This window comes from Sphaerodactylus townsendi, linkage group LG16 (assembly GCF_021028975.2).
Source record: "Sphaerodactylus townsendi isolate TG3544 linkage group LG16, MPM_Stown_v2.3, whole genome shotgun sequence".
Lineage (NCBI taxonomy): Eukaryota > Metazoa > Chordata > Lepidosauria > Squamata > Sphaerodactylidae > Sphaerodactylus > Sphaerodactylus townsendi.
This window is the reverse complement of record NC_059440.1, coordinates 24,817,418-24,839,546: the sequence shown is the minus strand read 5'-3', so window position 1 is coordinate 24,839,546 and position 22,129 is coordinate 24,817,418. Positions and strand designations below refer to the sequence as shown.

Sequence of the window (22,129 nt, the reverse complement as noted above, 5' to 3'; positions counted from 1 at the left end):
GATCTATGGATGATACATGATATTCCTGCTTCACATACATTACTGTTTGAAAACACCACACTCCTTCTATTCTGATGTGGTTTAGTGGATTCTATTTGTACTTCATTGTATCCAAGCAGATTTTAATTGCTCACATCTCCAGGGGGCAGGGTAATGTAGTTTTGTTTCTACCTCGAGTCCCTGGGAGGTATGTAACCCTCTGTGTTGCTGTCCAGCAGGGTGGAGAAGCGGAAGGTGACGGACTCAGTGGGAGCACTAAAGGAGAAGTATTTGAGGCCTTCCCCGCTGCTTTTTCATCCCCAGGTAAGGCCAAGCAAGAGCTTGGTTTGATGCTCCTGGCAGCATTCCAGGGAGTTCTTTTGTGCTCACCCAGGTTGTTTCGGAATGTGGGGTGGGGGTCAGACCTCCAACTGATGTTGTGTATTCTTTCAGAATTGCACCTGATCTCCAGATGACTCTGGGCCCCACTCTCGTCATTCCCCTCTATGCCTCACGCTGCTCTCAGCGCGCAGCATCCCAGGCGCGCACCCGGCCGTCCCCACGACCCCGCGCTCTGCGTGGGCCATCAAAAGCCGCCATTAAGAAGAGCGCCTGGGATTCTGCGCGCTGAGGGGCGCGACAGCAGCAGCTTCGGGGCGGCTGCGCTGTTGCCGCCCCTCTCAGTGGGGAGTGCCGAGGACCCCGCGCTACTCTCCTCGAGTAGAGCAGGGCTTAAGGTAAGTGGGGAAAGGCCCAGAGATTAGTTCCTCTGGAGGAAAGGGCAACTTCTGTATGACCTCATATTTCTGCGCCTTCCCTTCCCCAAACTCCACCTCCAAATCTCCAGAAATGTCCCAACCTTTTGGCAACCCTGAAGTGGGGGCACATTTCAGACGCAATCTGAAGTTGATCATACCTGGGCCCCTTCCACACATGCAGAATAATGCACTTTCAATCCACGTTCAGTCCACTTTGCAGCTAGATTTTACTGTGCGGAATAGCAAAACCCACTTGCAAACAATTGTGAAAGTGGATTGAAAGTGCAGTATTCAGTATGTGCGGAATGGGCCCTGGTGAGCAGGTTCATTTGGGAGGAAGCAGTCCTGCCATGGTTATTCCATTGGCCTTGATAACGAATGTCTAATAGTGGTGTTTGTGTTGTTTTTTATTGCCTTATAATAATGCTTCTTTGGGAGAAGACAAGTATGGTCTGTAAGTGCGTGAGATATACAGTTAGTTTGGGACCTTTCAGCAGTGGACTTCAAGTGGTTGCCAAGCCAGAACCAGGAACTAGGCACAATGAACAGGTGTGTGGACAGCACAAAATTCTAGCTTGACCATCCTGGTAGGGGAAGCCAACGGCAAACTTAGCTAAGCAGATATATTCAGAGGGGCAGCCACACTGGCCTGAAGCAGCAGAAGAAAGTTTGCATCTGGTATCTTTATCAGTTTATAAGCTTAGGAGGAGCAGCGGTGTAGTGGTTAGGAGCAGGTGTACTCTAATCTGGAGGAACCGGGTTTGATTCTCCACTCTGCTGCCTGAACTGTGAAGGCTTATCTCTAACACACGCCAGCTGGGTGACCTTGGGCTAGCCACAGTTCTTCGGAGCTCTCTCAGCCCCACCTACCTCACAGGGTGTTTGTTGTGAGGGCGGGAAGGAAAGGAGTTCGTCAGCCCCTTTGAGTCTCCTATAGGAGAGAAAGGGGGGATAAATCCAACTCTTCTTCCTCTTATACCAAAAATAAAACTTCGTTGGTCTTAAAGGTGCACTGGACTCAAAACTTTCCTTGGCTAAACAGGGTCACTCCGTAACCTCACACCTACTTTCTTCTGATGGAACATGGCAACGCATACTCGCAGTGGCTCATTCCATGTGGCTTATGGCTGGCTAACATATGCCAGAGTCCTGGAATACGGAAGCCATGGAAGAGGGGAATGTGCGCACCTTGGTATGTGGCCTGGGGCACACCCACGCAATAAACTTCATGGCTTTCCTTTCCTTAGGTGTACCCTGTGTAAGTTTGAAAATGTTTATTCCTATTCCTGCACAAAGTTGCCAACACTGTAGACAGGGAGAGGATGGAATCTGTTTGTATATATCACCTGGTGCCAGCGTGGTGTTGTGGTTAAGAGCAGATGGGTTCTAATCTGGAGAACCAGGTTTGATTCCCCACACCTCCACCTGAGTGGCAGAGGGTTATCTGGTGAACCAGATGTGTTTCCACAATCTGACATTCCTGCTGGGTGACCTTGGGCTAGTCACAGATTCTCTCTGAACTCTCTCAGCCCCACCTACCTCAGAAGGGATCTGTTGTGAGGAGAGGAAGGGAAAGGAGCTTGTAAGCCACCTTGAGTCTCCTTACAGGAGAGAAAGGTGGGAGTATAAATCCAAACTCCTCCTCCTCCTCCTCCTCCTCCTCCTCCTCCTCTTCTTCTTCTTCTTCTTCTTTGTGCCATCTAAATCATTTTCATGCCAAAAAAGCATGTTTTATTGAAGAGTGACAACTTCTTCAGAACAGGAAGTCTCCTGGTTGAAGAAAGCCGAAGCGGATGATGCTCCCCAGAAGTGGAAGTACTTCAAAATCCTCCCCACTTTTTGCTGAGCCAAGATCCCCTCTGGAGGATTTTTCAAAATCATGAACACCTTTTATATTTTAATTGATCCTGAGAAATCCCCCTTTTTAGCTGCTAGAACTGTGAGCACAGTAGGGGCAGGCAAAAGATAACTTAAAGAAGTTATTATTCATTTAAGAAAGGTGTTCATTATACGTGGGTTAAAAGCTTCGAAACTTAAAAATAACTGTTCTTATTCGTGTTCTGCGTTCCCGACACCTGCAATTTGGAGATGCCAAAATATATATGGATGGGCTTAGCGAGAGCATTCTAGAAGTTTCTTTGGTCGTGATGAAACCTCTGATTTTCCATCGATTGCTTTGGAAGCCACACCTAGTAATATGAAGAAGGTTTGAATTTATACCCCACCTTTCTCTCCTGTAAGGAGACTCAAGGGGGCTTACAAGCTCCTTTCCCCTCCTCTCCCCACAACAGACACCTTGTGAGGTAGGTGGGGCTGAGAGAGTTCTGAGAGAATCTGTGACTAGCCCAAGGTCACCCAGCAGGAATGCGGGAGTGCGGAAACACATCTGGTTCACCAGATAAGTGTCAGCCACTCAAATGGAGGAGTGGGGACTCATACCCAGTTCTCCAGATTAGAATCAACCTGCTCTTAACCACTGCACCACACCAGCTCTCAAGAGGAGTCTCTAGGCTGTTCACACATCTAGTGTGGTCCTTAGTAACCTGCCCAGATGTGGGCTTCTATGGCTTGCACCCCTGGCAGCAGTGGAGTCTTCAGGAAGTGGCAACCGCCCATCTGGAATCTCACAGCTGCTCCAGCGTGCGTTCATTTTTCATCAGCAGGCGTGCTGTAGAAAAATTTAGGTGTCTGGGGGACAGCACTCGGGCTGCCCAGCACACAGATCAGACCCCCATGCTGCACCTTATGCTCTGTTTGCCTTGAACCAATTTTGTTAAATAAAATGGCTATGGCCAACTTTTTACCACACAAGAAAGCGTGTTGTACTCAATTTATTGTAAGTTTAGGAGGGTTCTTAGCTACTTCCCTCAGACAGCAAAAAAGCGGCCGCGACTTACCGCGGTTGCCATTGCTGCTGGGGAAGGGACAGCCTCCCATGGGCGGCCGCCTTCCTGGCTGCCTCGCGAGTTCCCTCTGCTCACGAGGCTTTTGGTCTTCTAGGGCGCCCGGAAGTGACGCTGGGCGCCCTGACGTCATCTGGGAGGAGGGCCGGGCAGCCTATTTAAGGCTAGGCCCGGCTTTGCCTCCCCCCCATTTGCTGGAGCACGCGAGTCTCCCACCCTAGAGTCCCAGAGTTGGAAAGGGGTCATAGACAGCGTTGTGGCAAAGCCTACACAATGCCCTTTCAAATCTGTTTTCCGACCATAAGTAAGGCATGAGCCATAAGCATACAAGTTTGCTCTTATATACAAACATACAAAGTTGCTTTATAGTGAGTTAGGCAGCTGGCCCATCAGTATTGCCTTCTCAGACTGGCACCAGGTGGAGAACTTTAACATCGCCTGCCACTGATCCTTTACCTAGAGATGCCAGGATGCCAGATACCTCCTTCATGCCAAGCAGAGGGCCTGCCACTGAACCACGTCTCCTTCCTCTTCTTCCACCAGCAGTGGCACGAGCCTCCCCTCTACTCATTTACAGTGGGCACTACTGGGTTTCTTTCCTTGCCGAGGCATTTCCGGCAGCACTTAACAGCACTTTGTGAAAACCCAAAGCGGGTCGCTTTCACATCTAAACTTAGTTTCTTCATTGTTTTGTCTGGGCCTGAGAGTTTGGTTAATAACTTCCCTCGATTTTCCTTTCAAACCGGCCTACAATGGTGACAGGCAGGCCGGGGACATCCTGTGTTTGTGAGGGTTATAATAGCAAGGAGATCTGCCTTGTACGGATGCGATAGCTATCCCAGCCAGTCTGCGAGGCAGATACCCGCTCTGAACAAGAGCACACATTTCTGGGGGGAGGAGGAGGAACACAAGCCAAGCTAATAAAATTCAGGCCAGGGGAAATATCTGTCAAGCTAGTATCCCACAATGCTATCTGTATATCTATTGCAAAGACCAAGTCTGTTTTGGATAATCGTTTTAGGGTTCTTACCCTGGTCACAGAGAGATGAATGAGGTATCAAAACACATAACACGCTAATGTGCATCAGGGAAAAAACAGAGGTTTTTGCCATTTTACCTCCGCCCCCCCAAATCAGATAAGTTTGGTAAGAGAAGCAGAGGGGGTGGGGGGAGACCAACATGGGATAAATGTAGGCTTGTAATCTTTGAAACCTCTGTAGTTACTGGTTGCAAACACTCTAACTCATTGCACTGAAATAAGCCTTCCCTAGGCATTGGTTCAGCTGCTGGGGTGTTAGGGGATGTTTACAACCATTCTGATAGTTCACTAAGAAAAATAAATCCTGTCGGCACAAGGGGAGAGATTGGGCTGTGGTTAAGCTGTTTGTAGGCATTACAAGTTAGGAGCCACATGGCATAGTGGTTAAGTGCTTGCACTTCCACTCACATGGTCAAGAGTTCGAGCCCCCTGTGGGTCAGATATCCTGGCAGCTGGCTCATGGTCCATCCATTTCTGGGTCAATAAATAAGTACCTAGCTCATAGCTAGGGGGTAAAGAATAGCCGGGGAAGGCAATGGCAAACTACCCCACAAAAGCGGCTTGCCTATAAAATCACGGCTTGCAGTGTTACCCCAGGGTCAGATATGACTGAAGGGGAAACTTTACCTTTATGCATTGGAGTTGCCAACAACTTGGGGAACAAACGTTGTGCCCCTTTGTGTAATGTTAAGTGCCATCAAGTTGCTTCTAACTTGTGCCGACCCTATGAAACAATACCCTCCCAAACTTCCTGTCATTAACGGCCCTGCTCAAGTCTTGCAAAGTGAGAGCCATGGTTTCCTTCTCCATCTCATGTAGACACCATATGAAAACTGGCAAGACTTCTGATATTGAGTCTTTGTAACTTCAAAAATATAATGGTGTCGGGGGGGTGGGGGGCTTAAAGAAGGAAAGAACCATTTTAACCCGGAACGCTTTTTTCCCCCAAGCTATGTGGACAAACCCTTCCCCGCCCCCAAAAAATGGTTCTTTGTGAAATGATTGCACAACTTTTAAAATGCTCTGTGCAGAAAGAACCTGCTTCTCAATTGCCTGGTAAGCGTCTTTCTGGGGTTGCAATAAGTCCCCCGCAATGTGGTGGCCCTTTATATACCCCAAAAGGTGCCGGCTTTTTTCTCCACGTTGTTGGCAACCCTCATGTGCAGGTGGGATGTGACCCTTGGCTAAAACCACACCAAGCCAAGTATCCAAACCAGCAACAGAATAACCTCCCCAAATGAAAATGTGTTCTCAGCCAATTTGAAACTCCTTGCCCTATGCTCTGTTTGCATTAAGGATTGTTCTCTTTGTTACCTAAATGATACACTCGGTTTTCGCCTGTGGGTTTTTTTACTGGGCTCTGGGGCGTCTTTGAAAATGTGACCTGTATCTTTCTTGAAAAACCCATTTCGACAAAAGAAACCTTTTCCCTCTCTCTGCATTGATTTGTATGTCTCCTGCATTATCTGTTTCAAATGAACCTCTGGCCCACATCAATCAACGGCATAGCTTTTTATGATTACTTAATGGCAACCCTTTCCCCCCACCTGATGACGGCCTTTTCTTCTTCTTCTCTTTCTTTGTCACTTCTAACCAGTCGCTCGTTCCTTAAATAGCAAAATGCTGGTACCAAATGGAAAGGCCATGGCCGGTGTTTAGAATTTTAAAATAAGCCCACGATGTATCACACTGGCAAAACCTCTGTGATTAAGTGCCGAAAGAACAGGGAACAACAAAAGCCATCTCCAGGTACTCCGGCAAAGGGCTGAGCGAGAAATCTCTCTGCGAGATCCGCAGAGCATTTTAACCGGATGGTTTTGTTACATGACTGGCAGCCGAGGCAGAGACCTCTGTGCTTCTCAGAACCTCTGTAAGCTGCTCCCTTGCTATTATCATTGTGGACCCAGATCTATTCTTAATGGCTTTTATGAGCCCCCTTTTATTTTTCTTTTATTTTAAGGATTATGAATAGTTGTCAGCCTTCTGCAATTTATTCCTCACTTATCAAGACAACTTCTTCCATTCGTTTTCTTTTCTTTCTTGTGCTCTCCTTTTTGTCTTTTCTTTACTCTGTTGGTCTTTTTCTTTTTTGTTCTCTCCTTTCATTCCCTCTTGTCTTTCCTTTCCTTTCCTTTCCTTCTATTCTTTCTTTCTTTCTTTCTTTCTTTCTCAGTGCATTTGTTTGTTTTCCTTCCCTCTTTCCCCAATCTTTCTTTCTTTCTTTCTTTCTTTCTTTCTTTCTTTCTTTCTTTCTTTCTTTCTTTCTTTCTTTCTTTCCTTCCTTCCTTCCTTCACAGTGCATTTGTTTGTTTTCCTTCCCTCCTTCACCCAGTGTGTCTGTCTGTCTGTCTGTCTGTCTTTCTTTCTTTCTTTTCTTTCACAGTGCATTTTTATTTTCCTTCCCTCCTTCCCCAATCTTTATTTATTTATTTATTTATCTTTCTTTCACAGTGTTTTCCTTCCCTCCTTCATAGTTTTTATTTCTCTCTTTCTTTCCTTCACAGTGTTTTCCTTCCCTCCTTCACCCAGTGCCTGCCTGCCTGCCTGCCTGCCTGCCTGCCTGCCTGCCTGCCTTCCTTCCTTCCTTCCTTCCTTCCTTCCTTCCTTCCTTCCTTCCTTCCTTCCTTTCTTTCTTTCTTCCTTCCTTCCTTCCTTCCTTCCTTCCTTCCTTCCTTCCTTCCTTCCTTCCTTCCTTCCTTCCTTCCTTCCTTCCTTCCTTCCTTCCTTCCTTCCTTCCTTTCTTTCTTTCTACACAGTTTCCAACCAAAGCATTTTTAAATCAGCCCTGTTCATTCTCCTTCTCCTTTTGAATTGAGATTGATTTTTTTTTCAGGCAAATCTTTTCATTTGAAATTACTGGATTGTTGTTCTGTACTAAACAACACTGAAAAATCATAACCAAAAGCAGCTCACCTCCTAGCCTCCCTTCACTTTTTTGTGCTAAGTTATGGCACACTTTTGACATGGGGCAGCCTTCAAAAATATGGACAGTCCAAAGACCCCCTGGCCCAGAATTCTCCTCCTCATTCCACACAGGACAGAATTGCTCTGGAGTGGTGATGAATCTCACAGATCCACTCCCTGCCTGAACCACTGAAATTATTTGAAACAGATAGATCTCCTTACATCAATGGAGTCTGGCATAAGTGGCAGATATCGCAGTCCTATCACAGCTTCATCTATTTCCTCTCTGTCGGCTTCCCACAGGACTGGGGAAATTAGGCTATTCATACCTCCACGCCTTATGCCTAAAGCAGGAGAGTGTTCATCTCATTCCTTTAATTAAACCTCAGGCTGCATAAATCTGCAATTTTTCTCTTTAATTATTTCTAGCTTTCTCCTTTCCCAAGCTGCTCAAGTCAGCTAATGTAACCTCAGCTTGTGGGTTCTGTGGGGCAGTACTTGGAATGAGTTGCAACAACAATTTTTAAACAACAAAATGGTTTACTTTTCTGTACAATTAACACTTTTAAAACATCAACATTTAACGTTACAATTCAAGGTCCTGTTCAGGTTGCATTTCAAGTCCTTCTATTTACAGTCTACTGATATTGCCAAGTCCAAATCTTCTTTGCAAGTTGGCTGGCTCCTGAAGACTCCAAGGGCTTGATGAACAGGTTGCAACATGATGAAGGTCTCCAGGAGAACTCTCACCCATTACAACCACAAAAGAAAACCCTGAAACAATAAACTCCAACATTTACAACATAGCAAAACAACAACTACCTTCCCAGTAGTTCCCAACAATATTGAAATTACCTTAACAAGGTGTTAAGGGCTTATAGAAATCAAGGTCCAAGTCTGGTAGCCTTGCTTCTTCTGCAAAAGAGCTCTTGCAGCCTCTCTGCTGCTCCGAGTCTCCACCCCCTTACTGGGTCAACCCATTCTGGGCCAACCCATTCTGGGCATGGGGGTTACACTAACACATGCAGGCCACCCCTCTCCTCACGTTTATCCTTGCCCCAGTCTTATAAGGTAGGTTGAGAGGTGGAGACGTCCAAAGCAGGAATTTGAACCCAGCTCTTCGCAACAACAAATATGACTCCGAATAGTTGCAGATCTGCCGGTTGCCTGTTTTCCACTGCTGTGGAGGAAATAAACAGCTGTTCTTTGAGGACAATATAAAATCTGTCCCCTCAGTTATGATGGTAAATGGTTCATCCTCCAAAGATAGAGAAATCAAAGTTCAAAAGGACCAATAAGAGATTTCCTTGTTCAGTGTCCAGAATAAAAGCTCATGCTTCAAACTAACCCCTTCCTTCTCCATTATATCTCGCAAGCAAGACGCTCATTTTTGAACTGGCCAATCCATTCCTATCCAAGCCATGAATGAATGGGATCTACCATCACAATCACTGGCATTGGCTGTTGTCAGTTTTTTGGGCTGTGCAGCCATAGTCTTTTGCTCCTAAAATTTGGCCCAGAACTATGTCCTGGCATCTTCAGCATGATGAGTTTCACACATCTTAATGTGGCATGCCTCTGAAGATGTCAGCCATAGATACGGGCAAAACATTAGGAGTGAAAACTACCACACAGCCCACAAAACAGCCTTTGGCAATGTAAATCGTTGGTGCGACTTTTCCCTGTTGACAGAAGTATCTTTTCCTCTGTTCAAACAGATGTCGGCAATAGAAACCATGACAGAGAAACTGGAGAGTTTTGCAGCCATGAAAGCAGATGCCGGCGCCTCGCTGCAGCCCCTCCCTCATCACCCGTTCAACTTCCGGTCGCCGCCCCCAACGCTGTCTGACCCCATTTTGCGCAAGGGCAAAGAACGTTATACCTGCAGGTAGGGGGTGATGGGAACTGTAGTCCATAACATCTGGAGGGCCGCAAGTTTGACACCTGTGCCCTATGGGGTTGCTATAAGTTGGCTGTGAATTGGCAACACTTCCTGCCACTAACACTTCAGACACTGACAGAAATGTGATCCTCATATAGCTAGAATAGTGGTTGAAAGCAGTCCCTTTTATTGTGCGTTTCAAGATTTAGAAGTCCTTTTTTTGGACTTTTCTTCGTATGCAAATGTCTCATTACTGAATTTCACCTTCCTTGCTGTGACAAGCAAACAGTTTCAACCCCTCTATCAGAGAGTGACTATGGTCCCTTCTGCACATGCAGAATAATGCACTTTCAATCCACTTTCAGCGCACTTTGAAGCTGGATTTTACTGTGCAGAATAGCAAAAGCCACTTTCAAACAATTGTAAAAGTGGGTTGAATGTGCATTATTCTGCATGTGTGGAAGGGGCCCAGGTGAAGCCAAAGTTTCTTTATAGGTGTCTGCTTATAAATTGGTATAGGTATCTTAATAACTACATAAGAAGAGTTTTTTTAAGTTAGGAGGGTGTTCAACTCTCTGTCTGTTCAGCATACGTTATTTGACATGATGTCCTTCACCCTCTTGTCAAAACAGTAAGCAATCTCTGGATCTCAGCACTGCAGAGTTGGGGGGACTTTGTAAATATTTCATGAAGTTCACTATTTTTTAATCTTTCCCCGCCTTCTAGGTACTGTGGTAAGATCTTCCCACGATCCGCGAATCTGACGAGACATCTCCGGACACACACAGGAGAACAGCCTTACAGGTAAGCAAGAATATGGCCCTTTCCCTGCAACACCAAAACATTTTCAGGCAGGAAATAAAATGTTTCCTCCATGAAGTTCTGCATGGTTTTTAGCCCAAAACGTTTTATTTCTGCCCTGAAAATGTTTTATTTGCATGCTGCTCCCTAGCATATGCTTGAATGCTTCCTCCATGTATAGATGCCATGCTCACGAGGCAGTGATTGTCCAGAGGCCAGAAGCAGGACAGCATGTTTAGACTCTACACATGCTCAGTCAATGTGCAGAAGGAGACATGGACCAGAAAGTAAGGACTGCCCCTGGGAAATTGGTGCAGATAAAATGCATGGATTTCTCAGCTGACGTTCTTTTGCTTCGAACAAAAGGAACCCAGCAGTGTTCACTTGTCCGGTCCAAAGCACACGCCAGATTCTTCGCAGCTTGTTTAGCTCAGTTTTCTTCCAAAAAAGGAGTCTTTTGTACTTAACCTAAGTTAGCAAAATAAAGATGTGTTTGGTCTGGTCCTTTCCCAGAAAGAAAGCTCCATGCGTGATTTTAGCCATTGAGAACTGATTTCTGGTAATCTCGCCTAGTAACAGCACTCTGGAGAGTTCACACAATGTTATGAAAAGACGTTGGATGATAATTGATTTTCTAATGCTCCCTTTCACAACTCTGGCTTCTAAATGTAGCTACAAAAATACAGTTGTGCCTTGGTCGTTTTGCCTTGGTCCAAATAGAAAGAAGCCCATCACAGCATTCCAGTCTTTGTGTGTGTGCGTGTGCGCGTATTCCCTTCTTTTTTTGGTTGCTTCAAGAGTTCCTTTCCTGGTTCTCCAAGTTGGAGAAATTAATCAAAGGCTCATTCCGCACATGCAGAATAATGCACTTTCAAACTGCTTTCAGTGCTCTTTGAAGCTATGTGGAATGGCAAAATCCACTTGCAAACAGTTGTGAAAGTGGTTTGAAAACCCATTCTTTTGCGTGTGTGGAAGGGGCCAAAGACATTTGTATATATGACTAAAGGTTTGTTAACTAGATCACAAACTCCAGGGTAAGATGGTTTGAGGTAGGGTACCTGTGTTGGTCTACAATAGAAAAGCAAGATTCACGTCTAGCAGCACCTTGAAAAATCAACAAACCTTTGCTTCATCTCTTGGGACCCTGAGAAGATAGAATATCTTCAAGAACATGTTTTCTTCTTTCTATTCCAATTCATTGGGCTTTGCTGTACAGAGTTCACAAATTCTGCCCAGCTCTGACAGGCTCGATGCTTGATTATTAATTACAGCCAAGTGTAGAAGTGAAGCAAGGAGAGCCAGTGTGGTTTACTGGGAAAGATGGCGGACTCTGATCTGGAGAACCAGGTTTGATTCCACACTCCTCCACTTGTTGGGTGACCTGGGGTCAGTCAAAGTTTTCAGTCAAAGAGTCTCAGAATTCTCTCAGCCCACAGGAAGCAGACGATGGCAAACCATCTCTGAACATCTCTTCCCTTGAAAACCCTACAGAGTCACCAAAAGTCATCTGTGATTTGATGGCACTTTACATACACACACACACACACATACATAGGCCCCTTTTGCACATGCAGAATAATGCACTTTCAATTCACTTTCAATGCACTTTGCAGCTGGATTTTACTGTGCGGAAGAGCAAAATCCACTTGCAAACAATGATGAAAGTGGATTGAAAGTGCATTATTCTGTATGTGCAGAAGAGGCCATAAAAGTGAAGTTCCTGAGATATTTCATCCAAGGAGCAAACCCCCAAATCCACTCCAAACCGCTCTCAATTGCACATGCTTACGGCTGGGTTGTTCCCTTCGTCCCTCTGAACTTAAAGGCAGGTAGTCCTTCATATTTTCTCTCTCCTTCCTCCCATGATTTAGATTAAAACCAGCACAGATCTGAGGAATGACCCCTCTGAGACCACATTAAATGCAATAACCTTTTGCCTCCTTCTTCATGCGTCCAGCCATTAGGCGCAGCTCCACTAGCCTCCCTCTGGTTTTGATTTTTTTTAAAAAAAAAACACCATCTTGTTATCTAGCCTCTGCATCCTAACCTTGATCCTCATCACTCACGGTTCCAGCCAAAGCTGTCAAAGGGAACTTTTCAAAGACTTCCTGAACATCTAAATAAATGAATAGATAGGCCGCCAAGTTTTGCTTCCTTTGCCCAAGACTCTTTGAAGTTCGTGTGAGATGGTAAAGAGGTGCAGTGGAGATGCCCCTGAAACATGACAGGTTGGATCAGCCAGATTTTTCACCCAATCTTGCCCAATTCCCTTCTCACTGAAGCCCTGTCCTCGTCATATAAGCCTGTGTTTAAAGCATACCTCACTTCCCCCTTTCGAAAACATTGGCTGGATCCAGTCTGCCGCTAATAACGATGACAAATGGTGTAAGCTGAAGTTCAGGTTGCGCGAATATGAGTTTTACCCTTTTTTGTTTGTTTGTTTGTTTGTTTGTTTGTTTGTTTGTTTGTTTGTTTGTTTGTTTGTAAAGTTGTCATTGCAAATGGATTTGGTTGGCTCGTTTCCATTGCTGGAGCAGGGTTTTTTCTGGGTCTTGTAAAACTGAACAGAAGCTCAGATGAGCTGTAACGCTAATCAAAATGTATGCCAGCATAAGGCTTCATGAGATAATACACTTCCTCTAGTATGTATTTATTATACACATTATATGGTGCTGATGTGTAGAACAGAAGAGCAGCTTGCAGTGCTGAATTGTCATTTTTCAGGTGCAACCAACGTAACATAGCGGTCAGGGTTGACCTAGTATGTGAGCTCCAAAGGCACCTGGTGGGCCACTGCGAGTAGCAGAATGCTGGACTAGATGGACTCTGGTCTGATCCAGCAGGCTAGTTCTTATGTTCTTATGTTCTTAGTACTGAGGTTCAAATATCTCTGTTGTGAAACTCACATGTTGATCTTGGCGCACGCTAGGTGACATTGCGGTGTGAATAGAAAAGAGGCACCCTTTTGGGAATGCCCACAGTCCCATGTTTTTCATGCTGATATTATAGCTTCAGCCTCTACATCCTCAGTTTTAAAAAATCACAGGTGCCCGGCTGGGGAGAATGCTTGCCAGAGATCTTAAGGAGCAGATGACACTAAGATAGATGGCAGACCTGACAACGTGGTAGGTTAGAGTGCAGGACTAGGATTTGAGAAGGGCAGGTTCTAATCCTTAATCTGCTATGGAACATTAAGTAACTGGGAAATCAGGGTCAGTAACTCTCAGCCTGAATTTTTGTCAGAGGTTTGTTGTTATGATGATACAATGGAAGAAGGGGAGAATGCCACATGCCACCCAGAGCTCTTTAATAGCTTAAAAAGTACACGATAATCAATGAAAGTCAATTTTGTATGTCCATATTATTATGGGAAAGAGTTGTGGCCCAGTGGTAGGACGTGTGGTATGCCGAAGGCTACTTTGGGAAGGGAAGATAGAAATGACTACAGCGAATAAACAAACAGATACTGGTACTAATACATTAAATCTGGAAGTCTTAATTGACTGGGGTGAAGGGCCAGAAACTTCCATTCTTTTTTTCAGATGTGTTCTACATATATAACCTGGATTTTGCCAACTCCCACAAAACTCAGAACAGCTTAGCTGCGAGGGCTGGCCTCTGGTCTGATTTTTGGCCTCTGGTGGGAGGGTTTGGGTCAAAGAATGAAAATGGTGTGGAGTTGCGCTCAGCAGACAGGCAGAGGGGCAAGAAACCTTCAAGCATCATATTTCTGAGTTAATCTTGACATCTTGATTCCAGCTCGTTTTTCAAAACGGTGACAAAATCGCGGGGTGAGCACAGGGTCCAAATAACATTTGCAGAGAGTGTTTCATAAATGAGTCCCGGCCACGTCCAAAAATAATAGGGCAGATATTTTTAGACACTGAATCACGGTCGCAGCTGTATCACATCTGGAAAATATGTGCTCTCGGCCTAGTGTACGATTGTGACACTTGCCATTCTCCTGATTAGTTTATTTTTAAGAAAACAAAACTGGGTCCTCACACTGATAGGAGGCGACATGCAGATAAAACCAGCGGCTCTGCGAACAAGGTTTCCTGGCAAATGTGCCAAACAATCTGGTGAAGTTGTTGGTAAACTAATTGCTGCTGTTCTCTGTGTTGGACTAAGGGTATCCAAAAACATACCAGTCTCATATAAGCACAGATTTATGGTGCATTCGTCTTCATTCAGCATACACAGAATCTTCTGAAATCCTTGCTCTTGAGTGTGTCTATGCTGCCCCCTTCCGGAGGTTGAAAGAATGCATAATATTTACAACTTTCCAAACACTTCTAAATTTTTATGGAATATAAATGCAGCTACCATTATTGGTTCTTCTCCAGATTCTGCTGCCGGGGTGGTCAGTAGCAATTGCAGTTCTGTCTTCTGGAGACAAAGAGGAAGATTCCCTGCCCAGCCAGTGAAACTAGATAAAAATCTACTTGTAATTATTTACTATATTCATAGCCCACCTTTCTTGCTGAGACTTGGAGCAGATTACATAGGGTTAAACAGTATCGTCAAACAGCATAGAGAGCTCTAATAAGCAATGTGATAGGACAAAAATTACAAAAATGATCAAGAATGCAAAAAAAACAACACCCCAGTATCAGACTTGAAATATGGAAAACTGGATGCTGGATGGATGAACCTCAGTAGGGCTGTCGAAGGCTTTCACAGCCGGAATCACTGGGGTGCTGTGTGGTTTCCGGGCTGTATGGCCGTGTTCTAGCAGCATTCTCTCCTGATGTTTCACCTGCATTTGTGGCTGGCATCTTCAGAGGATCTGACAGGATCTGATATCTGACTATCAGATCCTCTGAAGATGCCAGCCACAGATGCAGGCGAAATGTCAGGAGAGAATGCTGCTAGAACACGGCCATACAGCCCGGAAACCAGACAGCACCCCAACTCAGTAGGGCTGTTCTTATTAAAAGGGGATGTGGCACAGAGTGGTAAACTGCAGTATTGCGGTCAAAGCTCTTCCCATGACCTGTTCCATCCTGACAGAAGTTGGTTTCAGGTATCCAAGGTTGGCTCCACCTTCCATCCTTCTGAGGTCAGTAAAATGAGTAACCAGTATCTGGGAGTAAATGGTAGACAACTGGGGAAGGCAGTGGCAAACCACCCTGTAAATATAGTCTGCCTAGTAAATGTCCTGATGTGCCATCACTCCATGGGTCAGTAATGACTCGATGTTTGTACCTTTCCCTTTAGAAAAATACAGAGAAAACAACCCTATCAATTATTTTAGCTGTGATGGCTAAGGAATTGATAGGGCTGTTTTCTGTGTTTTTTTTTTCTAAAGGGAAAGGTACATGCTTGTCACACTTGAGTTGTGCACTTGCCAGATTGATCACATTCAGGACACAAGATGTCAACCTAGGTGTCCATGTGTACCTATCCTGGTTGCACAAGGCTGTTGTCTTTCCAAAACTGTCTTTAATCGCAATGAAATAGATTTCAGCAAAATAGGATATGAACTAACCAAAGTTGAGCACTTTGAAATACTTCCTGACTTAATCCTTCCTGCGAAATCAACAAGGACTTAGAAATGTTTACATCTGAGCAATTCATATTAACCCCACCTTCTGTCTTTTCTTTTCTTTTTTTTCTAGGTGTAAATACTGTGACAGGTCATTCAGCATTTCCTCGAACCTCCAACGCCACGTCCGAAACATACACAACAAGGAGAAGCCATTCAAATGTCACCTATGTAATCGGTGCTTTGGCCAGCAGACCAATCTCGACCGGCATTTGAAGAAACACGAACACGAAAATGTTCCAGGTGAGCGGGAAAGGTGTAGGCACCAACTGCACCAAACTGATGGTTGTCGTTGGTTTTTTGGGGGACAAATTTTGTGCATTGTGTAGCTGTTTACATTATATCTCTTGCTGTACTGTGGCAAGGGAACCTAATGAACATCAATCAGCGTTCTTCTTTATTTTTAACACTCTGATGACCCAGCAGTTTTGACCAGAACCAGTCTTACAAATTCCACCCTCTATTTCCACGCATGTATAGAAGTCACTGCTGCCAAGAATTTAGCCACAGCCAAAGCACTACCGGGATTATATGCGTATCATACATGTAAATGACATGTGCATTGTCTTCTGTATGCAGTCTGTTCAAACCATATGCAATCTGTAAAGTGAAAAACTGAAATGAAATATACAAAAAAAATGAATAGGGAAATGTTTTCTGAGTCTGACATCCCTTCCGCACATGCAGAATAATCCACTTTCAATCCACTTCCAATGCACTTTGCAGCTGGATTTGACTGTGCGGAACAGCAACGTCCACTTGCAAACAATGGTGAAAGTGCATTGAATGTGCATTATGTGTGGAAGGGGCCAGAGTATCTGACCAACACTTCTGTTTCATCCTTATTTGACTGTGCAAATCTAATGCTCTCCGCTCTTCCTTTCCCACAGTGAGCCAACACTCTGGGTCCATCACAAACCACCTTGGGACCAACGCTTCCTCTCCAACCTCAGAATCAGACAACCATGCACTTTTAGATGAGAAAGAGGACTCGTATTTCTCTGAGATCAGAAATTTTATCGCAAATAGTGAGATGAACCAATCGTCGGCTCTAGCGGATAAAAGGTACATACCTTAGAAGAGAGAGAAAGTGTGGAATGATGGATAGATCCTCAGGCCAGAGAAACTTGGATTCAAATCCCCATTAAACCACTTGGGAACTTTTGGACCAGTAATTCTCCCTTATCCTGACCTTCTTCACAAGGTTGCTGTGTTGATAAACTGGAGGAGAGGATAAAGGGTGCTTTCAACCTTGAGAATGATGGACCACCAGCTTGTGCTCCTTGGAGGAAGCTGGGATTTAAAAATGCACTAACTAATATTAGCAGTTCTGGGGTATTTCTTGCTAAGATGTGAGCTGAATCATCTGGGTTGGCTGTTATGGAGAAATAGGCAGAGGAGCACACAGACAGGGTGATAGCATGACAATGCATGGCAGAATTGTGGTTCAGAGGTGTGTTTTATATTGGGGAAAAGGAAAGTCGAATGGCTTGTCTCTGAAAGTGGGTCCTCATAAGAACACAAGAACTAGCCTGCTGGATCAGACCAGAGTCCATCTAGTCCAGCACTCTGCTACTCTCAGTGGCCCACCAGGTGCCTTTAGGAGCTCACGTGCAGGATGTGAAAGCAATGGCCTTCTGCTGCTGCTGCTCCTGAGCACCTGGTCTGCTAAGGAATTTGCAATCTCAGATCAAGGAGGATCAAGATTGGTAGCCAGAGATCGACTTCTCCTCCATAAATCTGTCCAAGCCCTTTTTAAAGCTATCCAGGTTAGTGGCCATCACCACCTCCTGTGGCAGCATATTCCAAACACCAATCACATGTTGCGTGAAGAAGTGTTTCCTTTTATTAGTCCTAATTCTTCCCCCCAGCATTTTCAATGAATGCCCCCTGGTTCTAGCATTGTGAGAAAGAGAGAAAAATTTCTCTCTGTCAACATTTTCTACCTCAAAAGTCTATTAAAGATAGAATCAGGTCCCATTTTGAGAACCACTGTGGCAATGAATGGAAACTTTTACAATGCTGGGTGTCAGTGTCCGTGAACGGTTAGTTTCAAAAACACACGCACTGAGTAACAATTTGGGTCTCCCATGAACAACAAAAATTTACTGTGCAATACTAAGCTCAGCGAGATGTGAAATGGTATGATAATAATATAGCCCAATCTCATCAGATCTTGGAAGCTAAGCTGGGTCGTTACTTGGAAGGGAGACCTCCAAAGACTCTGCAAGGGAAGGCAGTGGCAAACCACCTCTGCTTGATCATGTACCTTGAAAACTCCACCAGGGGTCATTATAAGTTAGCTTTGACTTGATGGCACTTTACACACATGTTAAGCAGAGTTGGTGTTGAAAAATGTTGTCAAGTGGGAGACAATTTATGGCAACCCCTCACGGGCTTTTCAGGGCCAGAGATGAACAGAGGGTGGTTTGCCATTGCCTTCCTCTGCGTAGCGACCCTGGACTTCCTTGGTGGTCTCCCATCCAAGTATTCATCTGGGTCAACAGTTCTTAGCTTCCAAGATCAGTGGAGATTGGGCTAGCCTGGGACATACAGGTCAAGCTTTAGCAGGGTTACACCTTCCTAAACCCATTGACTTCAGTGGTCTTTGACATAGGTTAGGCTGAAAGAGAGAGAGTAAGAGAGAAAGCAGAGTTTGCCAGATGTCACCTAGTTTGGCTGACTGGGTATTTGGACCAAGCTCTTCTCAGTCTTAAGACAACTACGACCCCACCATCTACTATCCCATGACAACAGCAAAAGTAAGCCAGAGGTGGGATCCAGGAGGTTCTCATGGGTTCCCGAGAGTAGGTTACTAATTATTTGTGTGTGCCGAGAGGGGGTTACTAATTGGTGATTTTGCCACGTGATTTTTGCCTTAGTTACGCCCCTCCTCTCAGCAGTAGTGCACAGAACTTGAAGCAGTCTAGCAGGAGCCTGCGCCTGCATGCATTCGTTTCCCACCCAAGGACCAGCGCAGCGGCCGCGTCCTTGCCACAACCCCGCCCAAGAATGCCCGGCCATGCCCCCGTCATGCCCCGCCCAGCCCCATTGGCGCTACGCCACAGTTTGAATCTCACCACCATGGGAACCTGTTACTAAAATTTTTGGATCCCACCACTGAAAGCTGTTAGTCCACAGGCACTAAAGTTTGGTTTCACTGCCTTCTCGTGGCTCCCTTGCCCATAACTCAAAGACAGAATGGAGATACAGAAGAGGTGACCTTTTAGTGTTAGCTCAGCGCTTTCCATGTATAATCCCATCCACTCATCCTTCCTGGCCGCCTCCCGCAGGCCTGAAATCCAGAACGCTGATGGCAACTCCCAGTGCCACGGCCTTGCAATCGACAAAACGGAAGACGTGGACGAGGAAGAGGAAGAACTGGAAGAGGAAGACGACGACAGCTTGACGGGGAAATCGCAGGACGAGACGGTGTCTCCGACAACGGAGCCCCAAGGCGGGTATGAGGATGAGGAAGATGAAGAGGCCGCATCCCTTACCATGAGTTTTGACCGCACCCGAAGGTAGGTCTGACTGCAGTCGCAGGTGGGAGGAAAGACCAGCTTTTCCTGCCCCTCATTGGCAAGGCATGGGGTGACCACGCATCATCCATTTGGCGCGGCTATTGCATCAACCCCAGAAATGCCATTTCCTCTTTAGTGAAGTCTCTCTCAAGCAGTAATGGCAAGTAGGGCCCCAGACATTCATACCTCATACTGACCTATGCAGGCAGTGGGGAAACTTTAGATGCCTCTACTCACTTGTGGTGCATCTAAGATCATTGGCGGTCAGTGGTGGCCTACACACGTCTTGGAGCATCTGATACCTCCCTGAACCTCTCCCAGCTTGGACAGTATCCCATCAATTACTCTCTGCCTTTAGTAAGTACTATGAACTGGGGAGTTACAGGGAGAATGCTGTCTAAGTCAAGAGAGGCACAAACTAAAGAATGACTTGAAAGCAGTCTGGATGGTATTATTGGGAGCACAACTGGGCCTAGAAACTTCAGCTGGTGTTTTTAGAAGAAGAGGAAGAAGAGTTTGGATTTATACCCCACTTTTCTCTCCTGTAAGGAGACTCAAGGTGGCCTACAAGCTCCTTCCCTCTCTTCTCCCCTCAACAGACATCTTGTGAGGCAGGTGGGGCTGAGAGAGTTCCAAAGAACTAGGACTAGCCCAGGGGTAGGGAACCTGCGGCTCTCCAGATGTTCAGGAACTACAATTCCCATCAGCCCCTACTAGCATGGCCAATTGGCCATGCTGACAGAGGCTGATAGGAATTGTAGTTCCTGAACATCTGGAGAGCCGCAGGTTCCCTACCCCTGGACTAGCCCAAGGTCACCCAGTAGGAATGTAGGAGTGCAGAAACACATCTGGTTCACCAGATAAGCCTCTGCCCGGTTCTCCAGATTAGAATCCACCTGCTCTTAACCACTACACCACACTGGCTCTGATGCTGAGGAGGCCTTCCCTGCCATTCCCATGGAGACGCTCTAGAGAACACAAGTGGTGGGAAGACGATCTCTTCCAGAATGAGACCCGTGGTACGGTAGGGCTCAGACAGCTATGGGACCCTTTCACCTTCATCACAGACTCTTCAGATATTGTGTGAACTCTGGATGTGAGGCAGAAAAAGGGTACAGGCCCCCTGTTTCAGCAGATGCTGGGCACATACTATATTTGCCCCAAGGAAGCTTCTCAAATATGACCCCTCCACCCATCCATTTTTATGACAGAGTAGACCTTTACTGCAGAAACTGCGTTACCGAGGCAGGATAAGTGTGGTTGCAATAGGCTTGGCACAGCAGAAGAAACAACACAACACCACAAAGTAGTTTCACTTCCAAAGAAGACTTTATCGTTAGGTGCAAATTATTTACAGTGTAGACAGTATCAGCAAACAATTGGACAGCATGCTCTGCAGCAACTCAGAAATCCCTAGACACAGTACAGTTGAACATGCTCTACCTTTATACATCTGTTAGCCTATCACAGTAAAGGTCAGTGATCAGGTTTAAACCGGTTCTGTACAGATACACCAGGTTTTGACAGGTGTTTTTGTCTGACAAGTGCTGTCACCTAGATCACATCGATCTGCTGCTCACAAGATGCACACCACATTTTTTTTATTCCCTGACATTTTAGGGCATCACACGTGTTCCAGCAGACCCGCACATGAAATTCACGGTATCTCCTGATACAGGCCTAGCCTGTACTGGATATTTTCTGTCCTTAATAGTCACCTTAAAACTAGACCATTCAATACAGTCCAACTGTGCATTAAAAAAGAACAAAAATGGTAATCCCCTTGCCAGACATTGGTGATGTTCTAATTCTGCTCAGCACTATTTAGTTCCCCTCGCAGTTGCTGCTGCTTGCCACCATTTTATTCCCCCACCCAACATTGTTGGCCATCACTGGCCCTGACCTCATTTGCCCACACTGCGGTTTGATTCAATCGGCTGAGGCAGCATGCGTGGTTTTGATCCCCTATGTGATCATCATATGGGTGACGAAATCAGACTGGTCCCCATAGTCGACAGGGTTCCATTGCAGTGAAGGCAAATGAGAACAAGGGCAGTGAGGGCAAAGAAGAAGGAAACGGTGCAGAGAAGGAACAGAATTTGTACAGCAGGAAATCTCAAAGATTTGACCAAAAATAAGCCTTTTTTTTTACAGGACTGTTAACATAAAATAAGGTAAGTAATGCTGGCCCAGCCTACAATGTGATAGGACAGCAGATGTGATGACATCATACAAGCAGAGGGGAGAATTCTCCGCAGACACACATTCTCGCCCTTTGTTGTCACCTGTCAGTCACACATTTTTTATCCTACCCTTCCTCCAGAGATGATGGGGCTCTTTTCTCCATTTAGTCCTCACAACAATCTTGTGAGAAAGGCTTGGATGCAACAAATTGATTGTTTAAAGTCACCCAGTGAGCCTGATGGATGGCTGCAGAGAGAGTCCAGTTCTCTAACCATGCTTCCACCCTTATTAATGTCATTCACTGTTGCAAACAGAATATCATGCTTAAGGTCACCTTGATGTCACACCATAATTACATGGCATAGTCAGCTGATAATCCCTTCGAAAAATATCCAGGGAGAGAGTCCTCCAAATAATTCCCAAATAGCCCCAGCAGCAAATGCCAGCAAGGCTGAACATCCACCACAATCCATGATCTGAGCTCATGCAACCAAACTTCCCCATGCTTCATTCTGTTCCTTGTGTTGTGTGTAAAGTCTGCCTGTGGATCGTCTGTGTGTTTCTTGTGTCCTGCATGTGGCTTCTGGCAGCACCAGAGTATGTGCAT

The 22,129-nt window shown here is 45.5% G+C and overlaps 1 protein-coding gene across 7 annotated transcripts in view; it reads left to right on the top strand.

The window, feature by feature from the left end:
* Nucleotides 1-22,129, top strand: part of PRDM16 (PR/SET domain 16) — a 404,189-nt gene that overhangs the window by 371,529 nt on the left and 10,531 nt on the right. For 5 of the 7 annotated variants that reach the window (XM_048518726.1, XM_048518722.1, XM_048518720.1 and 2 more), the window contains 6 exons: nucleotides 216-303; nucleotides 9,302-9,471; nucleotides 10,192-10,269; nucleotides 15,888-16,057; nucleotides 16,705-16,879; nucleotides 19,108-19,338. In XM_048518726.1, the coding sequence (XP_048374683.1) occupies nucleotides 216-303; nucleotides 9,302-9,471; nucleotides 10,192-10,269; nucleotides 15,888-16,057; nucleotides 16,705-16,879; nucleotides 19,108-19,338 (912 nt within the window). The remainder of the gene's footprint in view (nucleotides 1-215; nucleotides 304-9,301; nucleotides 9,472-10,191; nucleotides 10,270-15,887; nucleotides 16,058-16,704; nucleotides 16,880-19,107; nucleotides 19,339-22,129) is intronic. The other 2 variants (XM_048518723.1, XM_048518721.1) reach the window with 1 other exon arrangement.